Below are 23,764 nucleotides of genomic sequence, written 5' to 3' on the forward strand. Positions count from 1 at the left end.
CATTTTGAGTTGGTCTTACTTCTGCTTGAATTGTCACTCAGATTTATGCTACATTATAAATGTTGTCGTGCTTTGCTTTCCTGTGTACAAAAGTATCTGAAAAATAGGACTGGCGACAAGAGACATTTTCCCTTTTATAAGGCAATTCCCTCAGCAGGTAGGATCTTCTTGACAGAAGCAGAATACACACACCCACAGGACAGTATGCTCACAACACAGCTTGGAAGCAGGGATTCACAGCAGCACTGCACAGAGGGTTCTGTCTGGCTGTCACTGGAAATGCAGAGCTAAAAGCTGCAGAGCCCCCAGGCACGGAGAAAAGGGGCTCAGGCTGCCAGCCTGGGGGGGTTCAAGCTGTTCACTGCTTTCATGCAAAGATACTCAGTGTGCCAGCAGCTTCTGCAGTTAGAACACACAGATTAGAAAGATAGCACTTCAAGTCTGGCTCCCCAGCTAGCAATACTGGATCAAGGCATTTACATTTATATAAAGTGAATTTCCATTTCTGCTGACTGTGATGGGAGGTTCATTTACCCACAAACTCGGGAAGCCGTGCCCATTTCATTTTGTTTTCTGAGCATGGAGACCAACGTCAAGATTTGGAGACCATATTTGGAAGCTTGGACTTGAAAAATGCCACTTTTTAATAAAAATAAAAGAATTCGGAGAGAAACCATAAATCACAGTCAGATTTTCATAGATTGTAAAGCTCACATATGTGGGTACCTGGTGATGGTCAGACAGAATATATTTCAAAAAATACAGTTTAAAGATTATAGGCAAGTACACATGGTACTTAGGTTATCTAAATGTATACGCTAGCATTTTTTTGTTAATGAGGGAGAAGACTTGAAGTACATAATTTTAGAAGATCACAGGAGTTGTAAGAATGCAAGAGCACTTCAAGTCTTAAAAGAGCTAGGTTCCTATGATATTAGATCAAACAAAAAAATCTATGTTAAGAACATTTTTATGACATTGATTCACTTGAATAAACCTAAGATTTCTTTTACCAACCAATCTTTTTTCTAAAATAGTATTTAATATCTGAAGATATAAAAAATATTTGTAGTCTTGAAAATTATTTTTATTGTCTATTTTATGTACTATACATGCCTCTTTCAGGAATTATTAAAGAAGCATGAGTCATACGGCACTCATTTACTCCTGGCTCGTGGCCATCCTCAATATATATTTTGCTATTTTCAAACCATTTGTAGGTACATATGCATGAAAATATTGTTGTGTCAAGTCTCAAGATCACAGTTAGCACAGCATCCATCGCTCATCTATATATTTACAAAGTTTTAAAGCACGTAAAATTGTGCCTTATTATGTAGCAAAGTTGAAACTTTAACATACGCTTGGTTGCATATATAGCAACAAGTTACAATAAAAATCTGAACAAAGACAACCAATAAACAGCCAAATTGCTATATACAAACAAGGCAGGAAGCAATTAAACACTGCCTTGCACATTTCACTTAAATTACTTTTTCTCTGAGGGGAAAAAAAATAAACAACCCCTCTTTCCCTTCCCCAAGTCCCTAATAACCCTAAACAGTCTTCATTTTTATCAGCGAAATAACTGGAACTCCCATTACATCCAGTTGGGGATTCATTTGCATAATAGGGGAGAGAAATTTGGTCCCTAGTACCAAATGTGATGCTAGATTATGCAGTATGTGTGTTCCCCTCAGTAGAACTGGAAACACAGCAGCAAGGTGGGCTGGCACTCTGAGCCTGGCTCTGACTGTGGTCCCTGTGACCTCTTGGGGAATATTCCATGAGATAAAAACCTTTTTGTCTTCCTTACATGTATCATTTTTTACACCAGTGTAAATGTGTTGTTTTCATGATGACTCCATGGATCCAGATCCTCAGCTTGGTGAGCAAGTGGAAGTGTGGTGATTTACACAAGGTAATTTACATGGGTGCCAAATAACCTGGAACGAGGTCCAAGGAGAGCAGGATCGGGCCCAACCCGACCTTCACATAAAGTAAACCACAAAAAGTCTGCCCATTTAGCTTAAAGTCTGCTTAACAAATTACTACAGTTCACAGTAATAAGGTAGATTAGTGCTACACCAATCACTTTCCCTAATGTTAGATAAATTGCATGTAGATTTTCTGAGAAAGAAAATAAAAATAACAATAAACATGAAAAATCCATTCCTATCATTTGACCTCGTAACAGGCAAGCTTAGGAACACATTACCCTATTATAGGATGAATGGCTTAAAGGCTAAATCTTACCCAAGATGCTGTGGTAGGAAAAGGCTGAGGGAAAGTTTTCTGGCCTGGCTCTTGCTTCACACCAAAACCCCACTTTGAGAGCTCAAAACCAGCAGTACAGAGGAGAGATGATCTCTGAGCTGGTAGGAGCTGTAAAGCTTTCAACAAAATAAGGGACCTGCTCCAAAGCCCAGTCAAACCAGCAAAAGAATTCTGAATGACTTTGCAAATGCTTCTTTAGCAGAAGAGAGGGCTGTAGTTGGTGCTGCAGAAAAGAGGGACCCAAGCAGCTTCCAGAGACCTCTCAGCCCACTTTGGGAAACGTTGCACTTGTTTTTTTTTGAGGCCAACAGTTCTACTTCTCACTTCTGGGCATGATTTAGCCTTCTGAATTCGACTTAGTGGAATCAAAAGATAAATTATACTTACAAATAAAGTATTCTGGCTATTTAATGCTTTTCTGTAATGGAAAAATCAGAGACCAACCTGATGAAATCTCCGTTGTCTGAAAATTCAAGGCCTCTTTACTAAAAATACTTTTTGCTGATGGCAAAGTTCAACACCTCAGAGAAATTCAGAATAAGTTTCCAAGCTGTATACCGTATTTTCAAATACACTATACCCTTGTTTTTTGTAAGGCTGTATTGAAATTTTACATAACAGTCATGAGCCGTGCATTTGAACACCTTAAGAGTTGACCAGCAACTTAATGCATTTCTTTATACCATAGCAAATTTAAAGATGCACTATCTCTTTCCAAAACACTCTAAGCATAAATGTTAAGGATAAAACATTCCATCTTCCCCCTTCCTCTTTAATGTCTATATTTAAAAATATGAATTTATAGATTTCTCTCTGTGTGTGCTCTGACTGTACAGAAAATCCAATTTTTAATTAATATCTAAAGGCAAAGAAAACCATAGTATAAGTATGGGAAACAAAAGCTTGAGCCACAGGTTTCTTGAAGCAAACTGTCCATGGACAGATTATCTTCTTGCAGATGCAAGGAATTTTGAGTGTAAACCTTCTGGTTTACCTGTATCTCACTTCCTACAACCAGAAACAGTAAAGTTTTACACCATAGGAGATATGGTCAATGTTTTTTTGTTTTGGTTTGAGGTGTGGGGTTTTTTTGTTGGGTTGTTTTTGTTTTTTTTTTTTTCCTGTGAAGGCATAATGCTAAAGCACTGTATTCTTTGCTGCCCAGTCCAAGTCATGCCTAGAAATAGGAAGGACTGGGTTCAGCCCAGGTGAAAAGGTATTCCCTGGAAAAAACAGAGGTTTTGTGGCAAGATATCCAAGTAAGAGACAGAGACATCCAGAAGTTTGCAAAGCCTAAGTACCCATTCCAGAGCTTCAGATGACACAGGGTAGGTACAGACTCATGAGCTGTCTGCTGGGTAATGAAATTCTAGTGTGCTGTGGGCTCTGAGACACAGCTTTTCCTGTTTCTGTGCAAGAATCCTTGGAGGGGCACTCTAGCTCAACCTGGAGAAAGAGTTCCTCATAATTAAAGCAAAGGTCTGAGTTCCTAATTTTAATTTTACTCCTGACTGTGAGCTCTTAAGCTCTACTTGGCAGAGTCAGTCATGCCTTTATGGGGAGGGGATAACAGTGCTGTGTTTTGCAAGATTCTTCTGAATCACTGTAGTTGCTTTTGAAATGTGTGTGATCTTCCTAAGAGAAGTGAGGAAGTACTGATTAGTATTGTGACAATACTTGAAAGGCACTGATTTCTACTATTTATTTATCTCTGGGTGCTCATTACTATTCTTCTAGGGTGCTGCTTTACACATTAACCCACTGAATAGGTAGGGATAGCAATTTTGAAAAAAGAAGACATTTATCTATGAAGAGACAGTTCAGTGCTTTATAACCAGAAGTATTTAAAGTCAGAATTATCAATTATTACCCTGACTATTAAAGTATGTGGAAGTACCTCAGTCTAGAGGTAAGAGGATCAAGGAAGCCTGCCCCACTGGCCAGCATGTAAGCAATACTTCCATATAGCAAGGTTAAAATCAAGATTGTGGCTGCCATTTTCACTCCCCAAACCAAATTCCATCTTAGCACAGAAGATTATGACAAAGTCAAGCCCCTTCTACCAGTATAAAGAAACCAGCTTGTCATTAGACTCATGATTACTTCTGGAAAAGTCCAGCAGCAGAAATAGGTAACAGAAATTTTTACATCCTCATCTAACCAGCAGTGTTCTGTGCTGTAGATTTTGATACTTCTTGCCCTCCCTTTTCCTGAAGAGCCAAAGCAAAGCAAGGTGGGTTCCATTTAAGAACATCTTGTTTTATCTTGTCACTTCCTGCAAAAACACATGGCCTCAGAATATTGTTATTTTTATTCTTTAATAGACAGTTTTATGGCAGCTTTACTTGGAGGCTAAACAGATTAGGGGAGCCTGGGAGAGGTGCTGTATACTAGAAAACTGTAAATTATTTTGACTTCTGAATATGAGGATTACATTGTTCTGGCTCTCCCTGGTGAAAAGCCTTCTGGCTAATGAACATAATCTAATGTAACGAGCTGTTACTGCCTTCAGTGACAGCAAAACATCACTGTTTGGTTCTATGGTGTGTGAGTCAGGTTTTCCCCAAGCAGCTCCATGTGGCACAAACCATACAATGTATGTCCTTCTGGCTGCAAATTGGCACTGACACTTTTGCTCCCCCCCGCATCTTCTCACCCACAGGAATTTTCAGTATGGGGCTCATTCAAAGCCCGTGGAAGTGAATGGAAGTCTTTCCATCCTTGCTGAGCTTTGGATCAGGTAATGAATGAATATTTTTGATGCAAAAAGTTAACTTCCCTCTCCCCAAAAGAGAAGTTCCAAATGTAAATCCCTTATAGAAAGCTTTTGCCCTTATATCACTGCAAATACTCTTCTTGGCTTCCACAGACTGACCAAGCATAAAATAGTGAATAACATTTATTTTTGAATTTATGGATTGAGTTCACAGGGATTTTAATAGCACTGGAGTTATGGAAGTGCTATTTTAATAAGGACCACAGATCACGGGCCCGAATCCTTACCTTTACCTCAAGGACTTGTAAACTCAGCTATTTAAATCAAATATCTTTATTGGAGGCCTCAGAATGTATCCACCTGGAGGCTGAAAAATTGAAAGGTAGAAGGCTGCGCAAACATGGAGTGAGGGAATTTAACCAGCAGGAATGTGGCCCATAAAATTAAACTTCAAGAACTGTTTAAGAAAAATTAATGCATGTGCAACAGCTGGAGTTTCTCTCCACATTAGTTCATTTCTTAGTGGCTCAAATGTTACAGTTCTCATTAATACAGATTTAATTTTTGAGATCATCTTTTGTAGTACTGTCTTACTCTGGTTGCAAAGGACAAAGTCATGACTCACTGGGATCTGCCTTTAGTTAAATACAGCATGCTAAAACACTCCCTACCATCCTTCTTATGGTACTAAAATTAAAAAAAAAAACAAAAACAACTTAGATTCAAACTGCACCCCAAATTTCCCTAAATTAAGTTGTCAGAATATGCCAGTTTCAGACACAATGATCAAATACCCCTGAAGCTTCAGGAACCAAAGTATGGGCATTTCTTTCCAATGGGTGTATGAGAGTGCTTCCAATGTAAAGAAATGTGCTCCAGTGTGGTGGGCAAAAGAAAAGACCAGACTTTGCTTCAATCTCAGATCCTGCATATTATTCCTTCAGGATTTAGCTTCAATCTGCCTGCTCTTGATCACAAGGATTCACCTTCTTAGCTTTAAAAATAACTTACTACCTATATAATATGAAATCAAAGCTCCTGAAAACACACATTGTGATAATTGTCAGGCCCTGACTGCATTCAGAGATGGTGTTGACCTCGTGTTCTAGATAGTGAAAGACTTTTCATTTCTTTATAAGAGGCTAGAAACTCTGGGTTAACACTGTTACAAGACCAGTTAGCACTTTAGTTATATGCAACCTGGAATACATTCAAATAGGCTGAGAAGTAGAAAAAAACATAGGAAATGGTGGAAAACAGGTTAATAGAAGTTTAGGACACAGTCCTAACGTGACAACACCAAGGATGTTACAGTTTCTGCTAACTTGCAGGCAGAACCCCTCATGCTTAAAATTTTGCATGCTCAGAGATTATGGAGATCAAGATAACTGCAAAACTTGATTACTGGATTTGCAGCCACAGATTGTTCTGTTATGTGGTGACTGTTGTGAATCCACCTGCAACACTGCAGATGCCAGTAATACCCCTGTAAGACCAGAAGATTGGTGTTGAAGTTGAAAGTATAGGATTCTTTCGAGTGGCATGAGTTGCCATTTCAGGAGCTGGATTTGTACAAGTGGGTTTGAAAGTGTGGCCTGGTGTGGATAATACTCACTATCTCATTTTGGAGCAATAGGAAGCAATGCAGAAGCCTGGGGTTAAAGTGTGCTGCTGAAGACTTCTGAGGCAGCAGAACCCGACTGGTCATCCGGACTCATTCCCTGTTGCATAGCACTGGGCACATCCTTACATTCTTCAGACTGTGTGCTGGTTGCCCAAGACTTGCCCTCTTCACTCAGAAGTGTTGTTTTGTAAGGCTCCACACGTATCCTGTGCTCATTCTGCCTTGATTCCTCATACTTGCCTTTCCCATCTTCTGGAAGGCTGGATGCATGAGGTAAGAAAGTGCTCCGAGACCCATTAATAGGAAGCTCTAACTGCTCACTGGAGGTAGATTCTGGAGACAAATCTGAAGATCTCATGAGATGCTGAGTATAAACACCCTCAGACAGAGACCCAGCCTGTGTCTCGCTGTGCACACGCAGCCAGCGATGGTGGCGGCTGAAGTAGTTGTAATGTTGATGTTTCCCAAGCTTTTTTTTCCCTAAAAAGCTCAAGGGCTGCTTGGAGCTAGAGGACTTGTCTATGCTTTTTGATGTAAGAGCTGACATTGTCAGATTGTTCATGTACTCTGTGCAATATTCAGCATTGGTATCAAAGGCACTACACTCTGTTGGGCCTTCTTGCAGTGTTAGGCAAGGCTTCATGTCATGGACCTGGAGAACATCAGGTGCACTGCCACCCAGGCCACTGCTCACCTGCTGTGATATGTCCTGTGAGGAGGAGTAAATCAGGTCTAATTCTCTGGGGCTTAATGCATCACTGGAGTCATAGTCACTGTCAGTTGGGAGGAATACTTCAGAGCAGCCTTCTTCGTCTGAGCAGGGCTGGGAATCTGCAAGGAGAACTGATCAACATCAAGAAGAAAAGCACAGGAGAGAAACTGCTTAACTGTAATTTATGTTTTTTTTTTTTCCTTAATTTAGAATCAAACCTGCAGTTCTGAAAATGTGGTTTCCTCTGTGGAATTGTCTGTGGGCCTAGGTGACAGCAAAGACAGTAGTCAGGAATGATTTACATTAGAGAGGTGGTAGAATTAGGAGTGAATGAGGAGGGTACTTATTTGTGTAATTCTGTGTTTTAAAGTGCTTGTCTGAAACACTGCAGATACCAAGGTATGTGAAAGTGACTGTTAAATCAAACTGCACAGTTGGCACTAAAATAAGAAAGAATTGCTCCAAAGCAGAACAGTCAAAGGATGGAAAGAAAATGAAGAATAGATCAATGGGTGATAAGATGGAGTTAATAGCTTTTGTTTATTAACCCATGACTAGTGAGACATGTTTCATGTAACTCATTTCTCACCAGTCTAATAAAACTCTGAAAATATGCACAATTAATATACAGCATCCTTAGATTTCTTAAGAGCTTTTGACAAAGTTCCTTACCACAGCTTTTGAAGCAATGAAGCTGTAACTGAGAGAAAAAGAAAGCTCCCTCCATATATTAATAGCAGATTGTTGGTGTGGACAGCAAATGCAGTAGTCAGCATTCACTATGGATGAATTTTACCAACTCTGGACATCATGGAGAAGTCAGGGACAGCACTTGTCCCTTCCAACTTGTTCATTGAATGATTTGGAACAATGAGGGACAAAGTTGACTCATGAAGAATGATATTGAATGGCAAATGATTGGTAAAATAATTGTTGAAATACCTTGCTGGGTATAGGAAAAAAAATCAATCCTTTTATTAAAAGATATACAAGAACTGCTATAATGAAAAGTGGGTTCAAAGATTTCACTTGATGAGCAAAGAAGAATTCTCTTACCACTCACAGCTTTTCTTCTCTGGGTTCTTGCCTCAGGTGAAGGGGGAGGTGAAGGAAGACAATCTAGATGTGAAGAGGTTGAACTGAATTTCTTTTGAGAGTGTTCTTCTGAAAGATCCACAAGCTTCTCTATGGGAAGGCCAGGTGCTGGCTGCTTGTATCTTGCATACTGCAGTGCTTCAGTGATCCATCTCATTTCCCTCCAGATCTCATCAATTTGCTGTACAGAAAGAAATGGTGAAAAAGCATAGGTAAGTGTATTAATTTTACTTAAGTGTATTTTCTTCAAGTGCCCAAATAGGTTTGTAGTCATTGCCAACAGAGAGAAGCAGGATCCTCTGACAGGACATCAGATTTAGGTGGTCTGAGCTGCCTTTGGTGAGGTGCTTGTTCTTAACCACCACCACAGAGGCTACTTGGGGACATCAGACTCTCAGATTAGGTACCTCAGTTAAGAATCTGCAGTTAGGGGTGGTTAAGCCAGGCCTGAACTCTTGACATAGAAAGAAAATGAAAATTGATAGAATATAAAGTTTGATCAGTTTTGTAGCACACTTTAAAGCTGGTTTTATTCTGTACTGGAATGAAAGCAAGATTTCTTGAGCATCCTTGCAAACCCAGGACGATGCTCAAAAGCAGAGAGCTCAGATCAAGCCTGATTTTTAACAGAATAGACATACACGGAAGGTTGAAGCACAGCTATGAGCCAGAGTATCTAGGGTAGTTCTTGATGAGCTGCACTGGAGACAGGATAGCTGGATCTTTGTTTTGACCCAGTATGGCCATTTTTATGTAAAGGTGAAATCCTAATTCCAATGATGTCAGTGCAAGCCTTGCCACTGAGTTAATTTGAGCTAAGAATATACAGTGATAAGAATAGCAAATGTCTCAGAGATTAATTCATAATCCTGCATCATTTCAAGACTTCAGTGTAGCTCCATGAAGTGAATACCAGTTAGCAAATGGCTCACCTATTGGTTTTGGAGACTTTATATTTCCTTTCTGTGATCCTCCCTAAAGCAAGCAAAAATCATACTGGATGCAGTTTAACAAAATGCAAATCCTGAGACTTTTCTCAGTCTCTCCTGGGATAATGGACCAGTCATTTTAATGAACTGTGCTTCTTTTACAATATAGGAATCTTTGAGGCATTATACTATATAAATTACAGCTTAACTTCAGGTTTAGTTTCAGTGTTGGTAGATTTCTTGTCTTGCAGTCTGACATTCTGTTAAGATCGCAAATATTTTACCTGCTCTTGTTTTTTTTATTTTTTTTTCAGAATTTTGACTTTTCAGTTGCCCTCTGACACCTTCTCAGAGCTGCAGTTATATAGACTCTCTTGCTCTTTACAATGTTTAGTTTGTGTAGTGACTTCAACACTGTCTTAGATCTCGGATCACACAAATGCTTTTGCGGTTTTGTGGTCACCACTGAAGATTGCGGCGTGGGGGGGGCTGAGATATTTTTGCCAATAGGTGGAATGCAGCTGGTTTTCATTTGAGAGGAAACCTGACAAGGCCAATACACTGTCACAATAATTCAGCACAAAACACTGAAAGTTTAAAATGTTGTCCCATGTTTTCCCAGGGTATATGTGTGACTCAGACACCTCGGGGAGGAGAAACACAGAACTGTCAATGCAGTGCCTGCACACTCATATATATATATATATATATATATATACTTATTTTTGATGTGAAGGGTAAAATTTTTCCAGATTCTCCTGCATGCTAGGAAAAAGCTAGATTTTTCTGAGTGCAAGAATGGGAAGATGAGAAGGATATCACTGAGTGATGGAAATACAATGGAACATTCCTCTCTGCTGCCCCGCAGGTTGCCAAAAGCACCAAAGTGGACAAGATAAAGGGGATCTCAATTCAGAGCAAAGAGGAACTGGAATGTTATCATCTTGTTCATAATTAAGTAGGGCCAATCACATTATCAATGGGATACGTTTTTCTCTTTACCCCTATCCAAACAGAGGTTGCTTGAATATTAAGAATATAGAGCTGTAAACTGATCTGCACCTCACTTGTAGAAAGACAGATCAACCATGTTCATAGATGCACTCTGCAAAGGTCATGAGTATTATCTATAAATAACCAGTTGTCAAAATGGTTTGCAAAAGGACAGGCCTCTCTATGCTGGACAGGAAGGAGCAGTTTGAAGATCACTGAGCTGTGCAGAGGAAGTCCTGATCTGAGAACAGAACAGGAAAATCAGTGTGAGAGACAGAGAATAGGGAAATTAGCCAAGTATGATATTTTTTGTGACCCTTCTGCATTGGGGAACTGAAGCAGTATCACTGCATCCTGCTGGGCAGAGCTAGGGGGGTAGCTTGTCACCCTTAAATGCAGTACTGCTTTCTTAGCTGTGATTTTGTTGGTAGAGATTGTCTCCAGGACCTAGACTAAATTTTTGTTTTAATTTTTTAATTTGGTTATTTATCATGGTGAAAAATGTTCTCAATACACAAAGAGGAAAACTATTACACAAGTGAATGCCCAAGCATGGTACTTGCTTACCTCACATTAGATGGGAGTAATTTTTACAAGCAGACTGACACATCTTAACAACAGTCAAGTACAACTGTCATTTAATTTTACCTATAAAAATCCTTGTATAAAGGCAACGACTAAGGAAGTCATGTTCTCAGTTTGAATTTCATAAAAAATAGAATTGTACTTTGGATACAACTGCTCTTTTTATGACGGCTGTGAATAATTCTCCATTTAGATTTCAATTTACAGCCCTACGCAATTTTGAAGAAAGCCACCTGAAAATCTCCTTGGAACAGTCAGCAACAGACTATTACCTGGATGTAGTCTACAACTTGCTGGTGCCTTTGTTTGGCTGCAGCGACTTCACTGTCTGAAATTGCTTCCCTTAGGGACTGCTGGGTTTTCAGAGAGTCCAGCTCTATGACAGCAGAAAGGCGGCAATACAGGCTTATAAATTTTTCCTTGTAACAGCAAAAATGAACTGTGAAAAGACCAAGTGCAAAGGAAACACTGTTATATTCTGGTTATGAAATATGAAATCCTTAGCTTTCCGAACAGAAATTTTATTAAATATAATTACTAACTCTCTGGACATGTTAATTTAACCTAGAAATAAATAATACAGGCAGCCATTCTCCCCTCTTTTACACTCGATTTACTCTGTAACTTCACCAATTTCAAAAGAGTAATTTCTAATTTCTACCTAAGTGCAGGGATAATCAGGTCCTCAGTATTCAACTCCAGAGACTATTTTGCTCTTGATAGCTTTAATCAGAAAGGCTGTTTCAGAGACTGTTATGGCTCAGTATTTCTTTTATCAAGAAAGTAGTGACATAACCGGAAAATTGAACTGATTTTTTTTTTTTTAAATTGAATGTTTCAGAAAGAATCTATCATTACAAAGAACCATAACTTTCTCTTGGGCTAGCTTAAATCTAGGTTAGCTTAAATCAGCAACTTAAATGTAAATGAATCAGCAGTCAAAGAATTTCAGTGATGTTGACAGCTTGAGTGAAACAATTAAAACCAAGGTGTTATCACACATCACCCTCTGAACTCTCCTGCAGAAGGGTAACACAGAAAGTTGAGACATGAGCTCTTGCTTGGTGTAATTTGACTTCCAAGTAGCACAGAGTTGAGCTATCTTAAAAAGAGAGAATTAGAAAACAGAAACCCTCCAGTGCCAGAGAGCTTCACAAATGTTAATTTACCTGGCCTTTCAAAGCCACATTCCACCAGAACCTGCAATTGCTCAGGAAAAACGTACCAGTTATCTCTCTGAACTGCAGCACAGCCATACAGAAACTTGCTGAGGGAGAACAAGTTCTCAGAAATACTTCCCCATTCATTGGTCCTCCAATAAATGCAAGCATACAGCATGAGCTTGTTATAGCATCAGGTGCCAGTTGGATTAGTGCTGCTACTTTTCTGGGTTGTGGAGTATTTTTCAGGGAGTTTTAGGTGTAAATTACATATATTCTCCTTATAATAAATATTAAGGCAAATAAAAGCAGTGTCACTTATCTCTTCCCTTGCAAACAACCAATAAGAGTAGCTGAGAAGAATTTCTCAAACCAAGAAATCCAATCACAGAAACATAATTAGCATAACAACAAGGCCTAATCTGAACATAGAACTTCCCTCATAAAAGACTGAAAGACAGAATTCTCCCTCCTGGTTTCCCAGGGATGCCCAGATATTGCAGGGATCTAGTCTGAATAGTGTGTGGTCTTACAGTATATATGCCATATGTGGTGGACTCTTGAGTGAATTACAGCCGCGGTTTCAGCTCCAGTGCTGAAATTTCAAGCCTTTGTGGTTTTAAGTCAGACCCTTTAATGTTACTTTAACAAACGTTACTTCAACAGAGTCTTTTGTGGTTATGCAATTATATAGTTGGTAGCCACCATCTAATGGGGAATGGAAGCTTCTAATATTTGAGATCTGAATCACAGTCACTTCGTAGAGCGTCAGGGATACATACACAACTTGTCAATAGAAATGGCATCTGCCTTTGGACAGATGATTGCTTACTTAAAAAAATACTCAAAAGTCAAATTCAGTTTTTAATACCGTTTTTTCCATGAACTTCTTCCCCACAAGTGTCACATGAACACCTGAGAGAGATATCCCTGAGGACACAGTTGTCACTAAGACCTATTCTGTGCTGGTTTCTTGTGTACTAACTCCATCAGTTTTGTCTCATATCCTTCTCTCTTTTCCAAGGCAGAGCAAAGAATGATATCCAGTTTTACAGGCCTGAAGGAAACAGAGGACACTAATGTGTAAGACTCAGCAGTCTCCATACTTAAAATAAAAAGAACTATTAAGTCTTTATGAGCTTCTTTTATGTGCGACCTTTCTTTTCTCTGTGGACCAAAGAAAAAGAAATGAGAAATAAAAGACCTTGAAGCTAAAGCATCTGATGCCTTCTGTGAGACAGCTGGAAAGCTCAGATTCAGGGACTTGTAACCCACTCAACAATGCAGTGGAAGGTTGAATCTGCAACACACAGGATGTGCTCCTGAAAGAATCAGACTCAAGTCAACAACAGCCTTTTCCTGTGTTACAGGAGACTGAGTTTCCTGCACTTTTTCGAGAAATCAGAAAGAAAAAGATGACCCTCACACAGGAAACTCCACTCAGACCTTTCACAATATTGTAAGGGAGTCAGACCTTGAGTAGGACTATCTGCAACCAGGAACTGCAAAAATTCTCCTCTACAAAATTAGTTATTATTCTTGTGACAGTTTAGAGGGGTGGTTTTCTGCATCTCCTTTCACACTCCAACCTTGCTGTGTCTGTGTAATTTTTTGTTTCCGTTTTTTGAAGAACATCATCTTCCTACTAACCTTACAGACACACACTGGATAATGTGGGCTTTGCTCTATGCTTTGGATTTCCATAACGATTGCTACAGTATATGCTTTAACCACTCTGCTCTCTCTATAACTTGTACACAGTTATAGGTAGTGTTGTTGCCAAAGCCATCATGTGATTTATTGACTCTCCACTGGGACAAGGGGGAAAACAGATACAACTTTGTGATTTTATTATAAGGAGACTGGGTTAATATTTCTAGGTGAAGCAAGCTACTATACCGAGTTCAAACATCTGAAGAGGGAGGTTAAGAAATCCTGAGTGTGGGGTGTAAGGATTATTCTGTCCTGGGGCAGTGCAGACGTCGTCTGAGGCGGGGAGCAGGAGAAGAAAGGAGACATTGTGACCCAGTTCCAACACCTCCTGTGTATACAGACGGAAGTGCTTAGCCTGTAGAGGGACACGCGCGGGGAAAGAAATAGGAGAGAATTACAACATGGCACTTATATAAACAACACCCCAAATGATATAAAACATTAAAGAAAATTTGCACAACATCAAGCTTGGAATTTTTATAAAACATAAATATTTGAGGGGGGGGGGGGGGGGGGGAGAAGGCTAAATGTGGGTTCATGTCACTACATAAAATAAAGATTTAAAGCTGCAATGTTCCCCATTAAAACAACACACACAGGCACAACCCCCCTGAAAACAACATTTATGTTTCTTATTAGGCAGAAAATGATCACATGCCATGTGCTTTTCAAGATTATGATTGCATAATTATGTGAAAACATGAAAATGGATTCAATTAAAAACCTTTAAGATTCAATTTAGGGTTGGTTAAGAGAAATATGCAGCTCTCCCTCAACACAGCACTGAAAAGGTTTAACAAGTGCTGCAGCAAGAGAAAATGACACACACAGGAGTTGGCCTGAGGCTGCTGTAGAGCTGCTGTGTGCAGCACTGAATTTTACCCTAAGTATGCAGCAGTGTCACTGTCCATGATTCTGTTTACCACAAAATAGTAAAAACACATAAGTGAATCTGTTGAATTAAATTTTCAATTCATTAACACAGAATTCTGGTCCTGAGTCATCTCAACATTTACAACTGTACTGAACAGCAAGGTCATGCCTGTGACTCTGTCTCATGCACAATAGATGAGCTCAAATGCCTATAACCTCCCTGAAAATACACCAGCATAGAGACCTGTACAGAGCCCTATTGAATTAGAGTGACTGACCACAAGGCAACACACAATCTGTCTTAATTTTGGATTTACTTGAGTCTAACTTGGCTCTTCCCAGGCTAGGAGGTGCAGCACTGATGGATTCCTTTTTAAACGCAAAGCCTAAACTTTTCAAAATCAAGAAATGTAGAACCAGGATAATTTATTTTAAGGCCACATCTTTCTAGCTTCACAAACAGACCTTGAAGTGAATATAAAGATGATTTACTTCTACTTTAAACCCTCTTTATGCTTGCAGACAAAAATAAAATGGAATTCATGTAAACAAGAAACAAACTCCTTAGCTTATATTTTAGTGGCTCTTTCACATCATAGATTATCCTCCCTGGCTTTATTTATTCACATATGCATTGCTTGTACCTAAATGTAAAGCCAGAAGCCAGATACCTCTCCTCACCCACAGCAATATGGAGGTCTAGAACTATGTGTTTTAGAAGTGCTATATTAATATGTGTGTAAAAGAATAGCAAAACACTATCTCTTCAGCAAGCCTTGCATACACTCTCACTATTACCTCCAAAAGATTGCCCTCCTTGCCTGGAAAAATACCTGTATTTCTTTGCCAGGTGGGTAAAGGTGCTCACAACTACTAGTTTAATGCAAAAGCATTTTTATGTACCTGCATGAATTGGACAAATGTGCTTACAGATGCAAAAGTAGGAGATTGTTGAAAATCCATCTATTAATCATTACATATACAAATATCCAGGAAAATTACTTTCATTGAGGATGTTTCTCACACACATGCTTAGAAGAAAAATTTCTCTTTTCTTGCAACCACAACATTTAATCCCTACTTGCAAGTTACACACTTTGTAGCTTTTGGTTGTGTTCTTAAGAATCAGTTTTTAAAAAGATGATAAATACCACAAAGGAAAATACCTGATGCAGAGGTAGATTGATCTGTTTAATGAGAGCTTTCACTGCCATCTGGAGCTCATACAAGAACAATTGAGTAGGGCAGTCTGAAGTATGATCCATACTTTCCACAGATTCTGAGCCAGAAAGTGTTTGGATCCATTCCCACTCATCTCTGTATGTTGAGTCAAGTTAAAATTAGAAATACAACAGAAGTTCAGTGCACAAGCAGGAATTCAGTGTATGTGCATTTGGGATCTGTTGATAGTTTAATCCTCATATAGCAAACCGTTCTAAACTTGTCCAATCTTGATTGTTTGTTGTTAAAAATATAACTTTGAAAAGTTTAATTTTTCTATCCCATGTACCTCAGGCTGAACCTCTGAAAGTCTGACTGCCTTTGAAATATTTCACTAAGGCTTCTCACTCTAGGTTTTCTTTTTCACATACTTCATGCCCTGTATGCCTTATCTAATACAATATGTTTAAAAAGCATGTGTTGGAAATTACAATGACAATTAGCAGGAAGTTTAATTGCTGTGACAGACTCCTGTGTATTCACGGGAGCCAAAGAATTTCCTGATTTGCTTGATATATTCACTCTAGACCTGATAAACTTGGAAATCATCTCTCTGGATCAAATCCTTCATTCACCCTGCCCAGTATTCAGTCTTGAAAAGCAGCCAGCATCAAACAGTCAAGAAAAAACAAAAAAGGACAGGAAACCCCACTACAAGACCAGTAATAGATGTGTTACAATCTGCTCCTAAATAAAGATCTGATCTTAAACTTCAGGAGTCAGAGATTGTTACAAACTCTGAAGCACTAGGCTTTATATGCCTTCCAAAATTTATTTTAGTATTAACTACTACATTCCTGATATTCTTGTTACCTGTATAGATATCCAGTTCATTTTTTCCTCATGCAAAATTATTAGCTGGTTGCTGAAATGATATGGAATTACAAAGCTCCTGAAAAAAAGCCAATAAAATTTGTTGCCCACCAGGCAGTACAAATCATTGCACCTGCCCAACAGATAAGGAATGGACAAAGGGGAAAACAGCTTTTCCAGAGCAGTTTCATGTCTGACAGTATTTGCCTGAATACACCTTTCCAGTTGCTGTATGTTTGTTGTAGATTAGAGTGAGAAACCACACAATACACAGAAAAATCAGCAGCACCAACACCCCATGATCAGTAATAATCAATAGAAAAGGTGACACTGAATTCACTGGAGGCTGAATCAGGGCTGCAGTGTGTGGTCTACCAAACACATCCAGGGAGTGACATTACTACTGTGGGAATCTGAGTGCCCATATAATCTTATCCTTGGAAACCAATGTATTGTGGAGAACTCTCCAAATTGCTGGGAACACACAGGTCTACCTGGTTAGGTCAGTGTTGATCTCTGTGAGGGTACACACCACAGCCAAACTTTGCTGGCACCAACAATCTTGTGTTGGCAAAACTGCTTTAACACTTAAATTTGATCAGTTGTTTTCAAATGTAAAACAAATGTTCTTTCCCCATGTGTGTGTAAATATGTATATAGGCACTTACTTGGAGACATTGCTGTTGTCTCGGATTTTAACATGACACAGGACATTAGGCAACTTCTGTAACACAAGCACTTTAATTTGATCCACAGAACTGCAGAGTTTAAGGTAACCCAGATACAAGCCAGGAGGGAGACGCTGCTGACTTCGTTTGTGATAGGAAAGTATGTCCTGTTTTAAGAGAAACAGCCCTATGTAAAAATCTCTTTTTTTTTTTTTTTTTCCACATAGGCAGAAGAGTTTGGGATCAGAAAGCAACAAATGTTTTTACAGCCTTCTTTGTCTTTCAACAGTCCTCCCAGTTCGCAAAGTATTTAAGCACATGCTTAAGCATATAAATAATCTGTGGTAGTTTGGATGCACTTGGACAACTTTTTACTTAAAACCATACACAGGTTCTCTAAGCTCTCCGCATCGTGCAGGAATTGGCTCTAAAAAACTGAGGTTTCAATCTTCTACAACTGTAGTGTTTAAACTAGCTTAAATATCACCCACCTCTGCATTCCTGTCTGATCATTTCAGCAGCGAGCTGGGTCAGGGAACTGATTCAGCTGAAAAACAACTCAGGAAAAGGAGCAGTCATTTTTCAGCCAGAGCAGTTCCCTGGTTCATGTTTGGTGTGTAGCTACACAGATGGAGCAGAGCAGCACTGGGAAAAAGCTGTCACTTGGGGAAGGTGAGAGACATGAGCTGCATAAGCCAGTACTGTCACCAAAGAAATGAACACAGAGCCTCAGCCTACGTGCCTCCAAAAACTGTTCTGTCACCTGCTGTCAACAGGAAGATCTCTGTGAGCATGGGGGTTGGTGGTTTGCAAAATTTATGTAATGGCTGTGTTTTCTGAACAATATCAACAAATACAGTTAAGAAGGAGTTAATAATGATGGCGTATTTGCTGAAGCCAGGAGATATTTTCAAGGCTATGTATAGCAGCCCCCTGAAACTACCTTAAAAATGATGTCTGCTGCCATCCTAAGAAATGTGTGCTTCTCCAGTGGGTGAGGATTAAGACACCTGGCCTTATGCATTTACTCTTGGAACCATCAAATTATCTGCCAGTGCTATGCTTGGCTCTGGCCAGTGCAATTAGACCCTCATTTTCACAAGCACTTCATGAACAAAATACCCATTTGATGATTAAACAAGTAATAGAAGAAAGGGTGGGCATTAGATAGGAATGTGTAAACCATTAGGGAACATTTTTTCCACCAGGATCTCTGTGGAAATCTGATCGGGCCTGTATTTTGGGTTTCCTAATATAAAACTTTTGCCCAGAATGACATTTTTCTACACCTTTAACACATTTTAATACATCAAATCTAACACAGATCAGGTAAGTTTTATTGTCTTTTGGAATTTCTTTAATGTTCCTGGAGCCTGCTAATGTATATTTTAATTGCAGTGTCCAGTACAAAAAGCCCAAGAAAGTGCCTCTAATTCAAAAATTAACCCCACTCACCATCTATAGTTGAAGGTGCTAAAGAAGGGACTAAGACAATGATTTGTCTAGTAATATTTTGGGTAACTGTGCAACTGAGTTCTAGAGAGAGAGCTGATTATGCAAATAAACTATTCAGCTCAATCTTCTTCTTGGTATTCTTCTACTTGTGAAGTCTGGGGACATGTTATGCAGAAATTAAAGGAGGGTTACAGTCAGTAGAGAATTCTTTAGCAACTACACCAGGTTCCAAGGAACTCTGAACGGAACAAGTTTCCTTAATAGAACAGTAAAGATTTAAACCTAGATTTAGTGTTCAGGGTTCAATGGAAATATCTTACAGCATGTAAAAATGTGTCTGTGTAGGTGCTTAAGAACATCCCAGAGAATTTTAAAGGTTTTTATTCTATAGCATGGTTTCCCAAAACTGATAGAAACTGTGCTATTCTCTGCTAGGATTCTGAAGTAATTTCTTTAGAATCTCCTGGATATTTTACAATTAAGGATCTGATTCCAGACCCACTGGAAGTAATATCAGCCTTGGCTTTCAGTGGGAGCCTTGCCATTAATTTTATTGGGCACTGGATTAAGGCCTAAAATTCTACATGAATCTTCCAAAAATTAGGGCTCTGGCACAGGCTTTACAAAAGCAAATAACATACAGTAAGAGAAGTAAAGCACTACCTGGATTGTTATAAGCAAGATGTCTAGTGCTGTCGGCTCCTCTGGAGTTGAAAGGGATTTCCTCTGGCTTTGTAGTTTGGATACCTGCATCCATTTGCCATTAAAAAAAGAATAAAGACTCTCCACTTCTCTTATAGTGACTATCAGCAGGTTGCCATGTCGATCCTTGATTGGTTCATAAAAAACTCTGCCTAAATTGTGAGTTCCCAGCAAATTCTAGAAAACAAGCAAATTATCAAATTAAAATTACTTATCACATAGCAGGCATTTTTTAAACAGTAACTCAGTGCTCACTGACATCAGTCCTAATGGCTTCAGTAAAAAACTGACCCTAGGTCTTGTTTTCCTAGGTTGTGTTTGTGGATTGCACTGTGGATCCTTCAGTGTATTTCATTCAGCAGTGTTTAGTCCAACATTTAATGGAGAACATCAGGAAGTTCTCCAGTACTTATGTTAAAAGACCCAGTACCTATGTTAGAAGAAGCACTGCAAAGTAATTCACTGGTTTGGGCAGGACTTTCTGGGTTTTCCCAGTCATATAAAGAAAAAAGATGCAGTTTTCAAAAGACCTCAGTGTTGGTTTGGTGGTGATTCCTCTGGTATCAATTAAAACTTTGATTTGAAGAACCGAAGAACTAAGTGATTATCTTAACCTCCCCGTAACCAAATGTCAGAGATGATACAAAATTCTTCCTTTATCCCCAGATCATTTGTATTGGGCACTTCAAGTATTTTCTGTTAGGGTCATTAACTGTAATCTCCATTTTCTGTTCTGTTTTAAAATTATTCAGATTATTTTCAGCACCAGAAGCAAGAAGCCCTCATATCTGTGCTGAATGTAAATAATTGTGGAGCTAAACTGTGGGGTGTGTTTTTGAAGGAACACAGAGGAATGTGAAGAGACAGGGACCCCTTTCCTTTTACTTGAGATACTAAGAATGTGCTAGACAAAACCAGCAGAAACTAACAAACTACCAGGGCAAAGCTCTCCAGGAAAATATGTGAGGATTAAAGAAAAGTAATTTTAAAAGGCTCCACATAAAATACATATTTTGGTCAAAATCCCTTTCCTCACACAGTAAGGCATCTGCTTATAGGTGCAAACACACTCAATCCAGTGACCAGCCACTGAAGAGATTCCCAGATGTCTTAAAGAAAAATGCCTAACATTTGAAATATGCTCATTACTTTGTGACTTCTCAAGAGATCTACAGTAAGCTGGATAAGGATGGGGGTAGTTTAAAATGAAAACCTGAATTCACAATGTAGCACATTGTATGTTTAGGGAAGTGCTGTACATTAACTTAATGACATTGTAAAAAGACAGATTATCCTGAATTTATTTACCTGTACTTAGCAGGCAATATTTACTTATAAACTGTATTATTGTTTATAAATTCTAGGTAGCCAGCACAGTGACTTCCCTTTATGTGGCACAACAGCTATTTTATTTTTATTCATCCATCTCCAGGGCATCCTGTTGATGTCTATGTAGCCCCTCTTCTTTTTTAAACAGTTCTGTTTTTTGACGTTAATCTCCATAACTGGTTAACACTGAGTGTCTTGAGTATACCTTTTGTTTTAAGCCATATGTCCATTGGGGGGACAAATTATTTCAGGTGGATGGCAGCCATTTAATTGTCATATTAAGCACTGCAACATATGAATGTGCCTTGATGAAAACCTATTTTTCACTATCACTGACTGTATATTATTAAACTGGCACTACCACTGGGAATGGGGGTACCTACTAATAGGAATATCTGACTAATCACATACTAAAAAAGTCTTGTGCCTGCTCAGCTTGGCAGCCCACCCCTTATGTTTTGTTTGCTTTAGTTGTCTAGTGGTAACAACAGGAGAAAATTACAGTCCCTGTTGTCTCTGAATCTACAGATCTAATCCCTTAGCAGCTGTGTTGTCACTGATCTTTTCCATTCTGTCCTAAATTCCTGTGGAGTCAGTCTGTTAACTGCATCAATAAAATGTATTCAACCATATAAACTTTATTGAGATCCTTCCATTGGTGGATCCCATTGGGCCACACACGGTTTGAGGTTGGCAGATCAGTGACAATCTGTGTGTTCCTCAGGGGACCAAGCTAACAGAACAAATGTTAAGGACAATAAATTTGCCAGAAATCCAACAGGGCAATGTACCACATGGACACATTTGCTTCATCTCTGTGCTTTGAGTTCTGCTCTTAACATCTCTGGCAGTGAATCCAAACACAGGGTCCTGTGAATCCTGGTGCAGGCAGGCAGGGCTCTGGTAAAGGCAATCTGCACAGAGGGAGTGAAACCAACCTGACCAAAAGAATATGTGCTACCTGAGCTGAGCTAACCACACCCCAGGGAACATTCAGCAGATATAGTTAAAACTTTGTTTAGTGATAGCTCAAAGGACTGACAAGCAGCTGCTGCTTAACACAGGTGGTCGTCCAATAAAGGTACAGCAGGCTGGCATTCCATATATTTGGGATACTTTAGGGAAATCAGTCAAGACAGGTGGTTGCCCAGAAAGGCTACTCCTGTACAGTGTGCTTTGCCAAAAGATGTAAAACAAACCCCACATGGATATTCTTAATACTGGCCACAAATCTGGCTCTCAGAGCTGCTATAAAACCCAGCTTATTGCATGGACTGGCAATAACAAGAGGGGTGGCTGTATGGCAAATTCATGAGCCAAGCAATATGAAGATCTTCATTAATTCCATGACTGTACCATAGATTTTTCAGAGAAGCTCTGGTAACTTCATTCAGACAAAAGGTAGAAGAAATGAGTTCTGGATATACTTTTTCTGTAAAAATCATTCACACATCTTTTTGAAAGTGTTTGCCCACAGAAGTAAATATTTTATGGAAGTATCTACCTTCCAGCTAGAGATTTCATGTTATCATGAAACCCATTCTTCAAAAGCTTTATGATAAATGTTAAAATGTTCTGCTGGAGAAACAGTAACTACTATTTGCATAAGAAATAGTGGACTGATAAATGTTCAGTATCACACAGGTTGTATCTGTAGCACAGGCAGGAACAGAACCACCCTGAGAGTCACTGCCTGAACAACATGGTGTGAGTAGTGCAGGTAGTGCTGCTGTCCTTACCACTGCTCTGAGAGGTCAGCACAAGATCTCTGCACTGCTGGATCTCTCTCAGATTCTGTTTTTAAGGGTCTAAATAAGCCTCTGACTGGTTCTCTGCACAAAGCTGCATTTCACCTTAAAATGTCAGCAGCTCCGTTCAGAATTTAATGAAAGATTCATTTTTATTCCTCAATTGACAATCCACAACAGCACAGCCATTCTGTCTGTCAAGCAGTTGAATTCTGCCCTGAACTTGAGCAGTTTGTAAGCCAGGGGTGAGACAGGAGCAGTATCCTGGCAGCTCCAGCAGTCTGCTTGTGCTTGCTGCTGGGGACAGAAGCTCCAGCTTCCCATATAGCACAAGGGAGTACTAAATCTTACCCACACTTCAGAAGTTTCATTAATATATTAATAACTATCAATAAATAGGCCTTTAGAGCAGCAAATATTAGGATTATAACTCCTGAATTCCCAATCTGCAGACCCACAGGCTGATGTGTAGTGATTTGTTTGTTTGTCTGCCACTATGGTTTCTTTCCTTTATTTTTCCTGGTCTTTACTTTCAGTGCAATTCCTTCCTTCCAGCTTTCAGAAAGGCTCAGTAGCTTTCTGAAAAAAAATGTAGATGATAATGCTGCTCCAAAGAACAGCCCAGTGGGCAGTGGTGAACCGCAGGGCAGCTGGCAGTACTATCCCCTGGAGATCAGAAAGTTACTAAGTTAATAGTGAGAAATATGCAATTCAACCAACCTGCAGCTGGGCTGCTGCTGAAAGCATCTTTTGCCTGGCTTGAAGTGCTGTTGATGAGGACACAGATATAGACATATTCTGCCTCAGCCATCTGATATCATCCCACATGCAAGACAACTGCAAAAACATACCCAGTTCAATCAGGTTTTGTTCTCAGCATTTATAATAGCAGAAATAAAACTAGAAGTATTTTGGACTCGGAAAAATCAGAATAATGCTTATTTTGAGTTTCTGCAGGAGGCAATGAGTTGCCTAAATAAAGATGAAGCAGACACTGAATCAGACAGTTATTCTGTAACCATCACACACCTATTTAAATTGCTTTTTTTCAACTGCATTTTAGCATAAGTGAAAGGTAAAGCACTTCATCATTTAGCTTTTTACTGATGTCACTTCTCATACTCAGAATGATGAGATAAGGCACCACTAGC

General features: G+C 39.2%; 1 protein-coding gene across 1 annotated transcript in view; it reads right to left on the minus strand.

Annotated features, from left to right (window-relative positions):
• Positions 1-3,404: 3,404 nt before the first annotated feature.
• The window catches only part of ANKFN1 (ankyrin repeat and fibronectin type III domain containing 1), a 53,982-nt gene continuing 33,622 nt past the window's right edge, over positions 3,405-23,764 (minus strand). Inside the window, exons 10-17 of the mRNA XM_071764193.1 lie at positions 23,334-23,450; positions 19,498-19,713; positions 17,380-17,546; positions 15,844-15,994; positions 13,991-14,159; positions 11,204-11,370; positions 8,386-8,605; positions 3,405-7,448 (exon numbers count right to left, since the gene is read on the minus strand). Of these exons, the coding sequence (XP_071620294.1) occupies positions 6,652-7,448; positions 8,386-8,605; positions 11,204-11,370; positions 13,991-14,159; positions 15,844-15,994; positions 17,380-17,546; positions 19,498-19,713; positions 23,334-23,450 (2,004 nt within the window). The 3' untranslated portion in view covers positions 3,405-6,651. The remainder of the gene's footprint in view (positions 7,449-8,385; positions 8,606-11,203; positions 11,371-13,990; positions 14,160-15,843; positions 15,995-17,379; positions 17,547-19,497; positions 19,714-23,333; positions 23,451-23,764) is intronic.

Source organism: Heliangelus exortis, chromosome 20, assembly GCF_036169615.1.
Source record: "Heliangelus exortis chromosome 20, bHelExo1.hap1, whole genome shotgun sequence".
NCBI classification, from domain to species: domain Eukaryota; kingdom Metazoa; phylum Chordata; class Aves; order Apodiformes; family Trochilidae; genus Heliangelus; species Heliangelus exortis.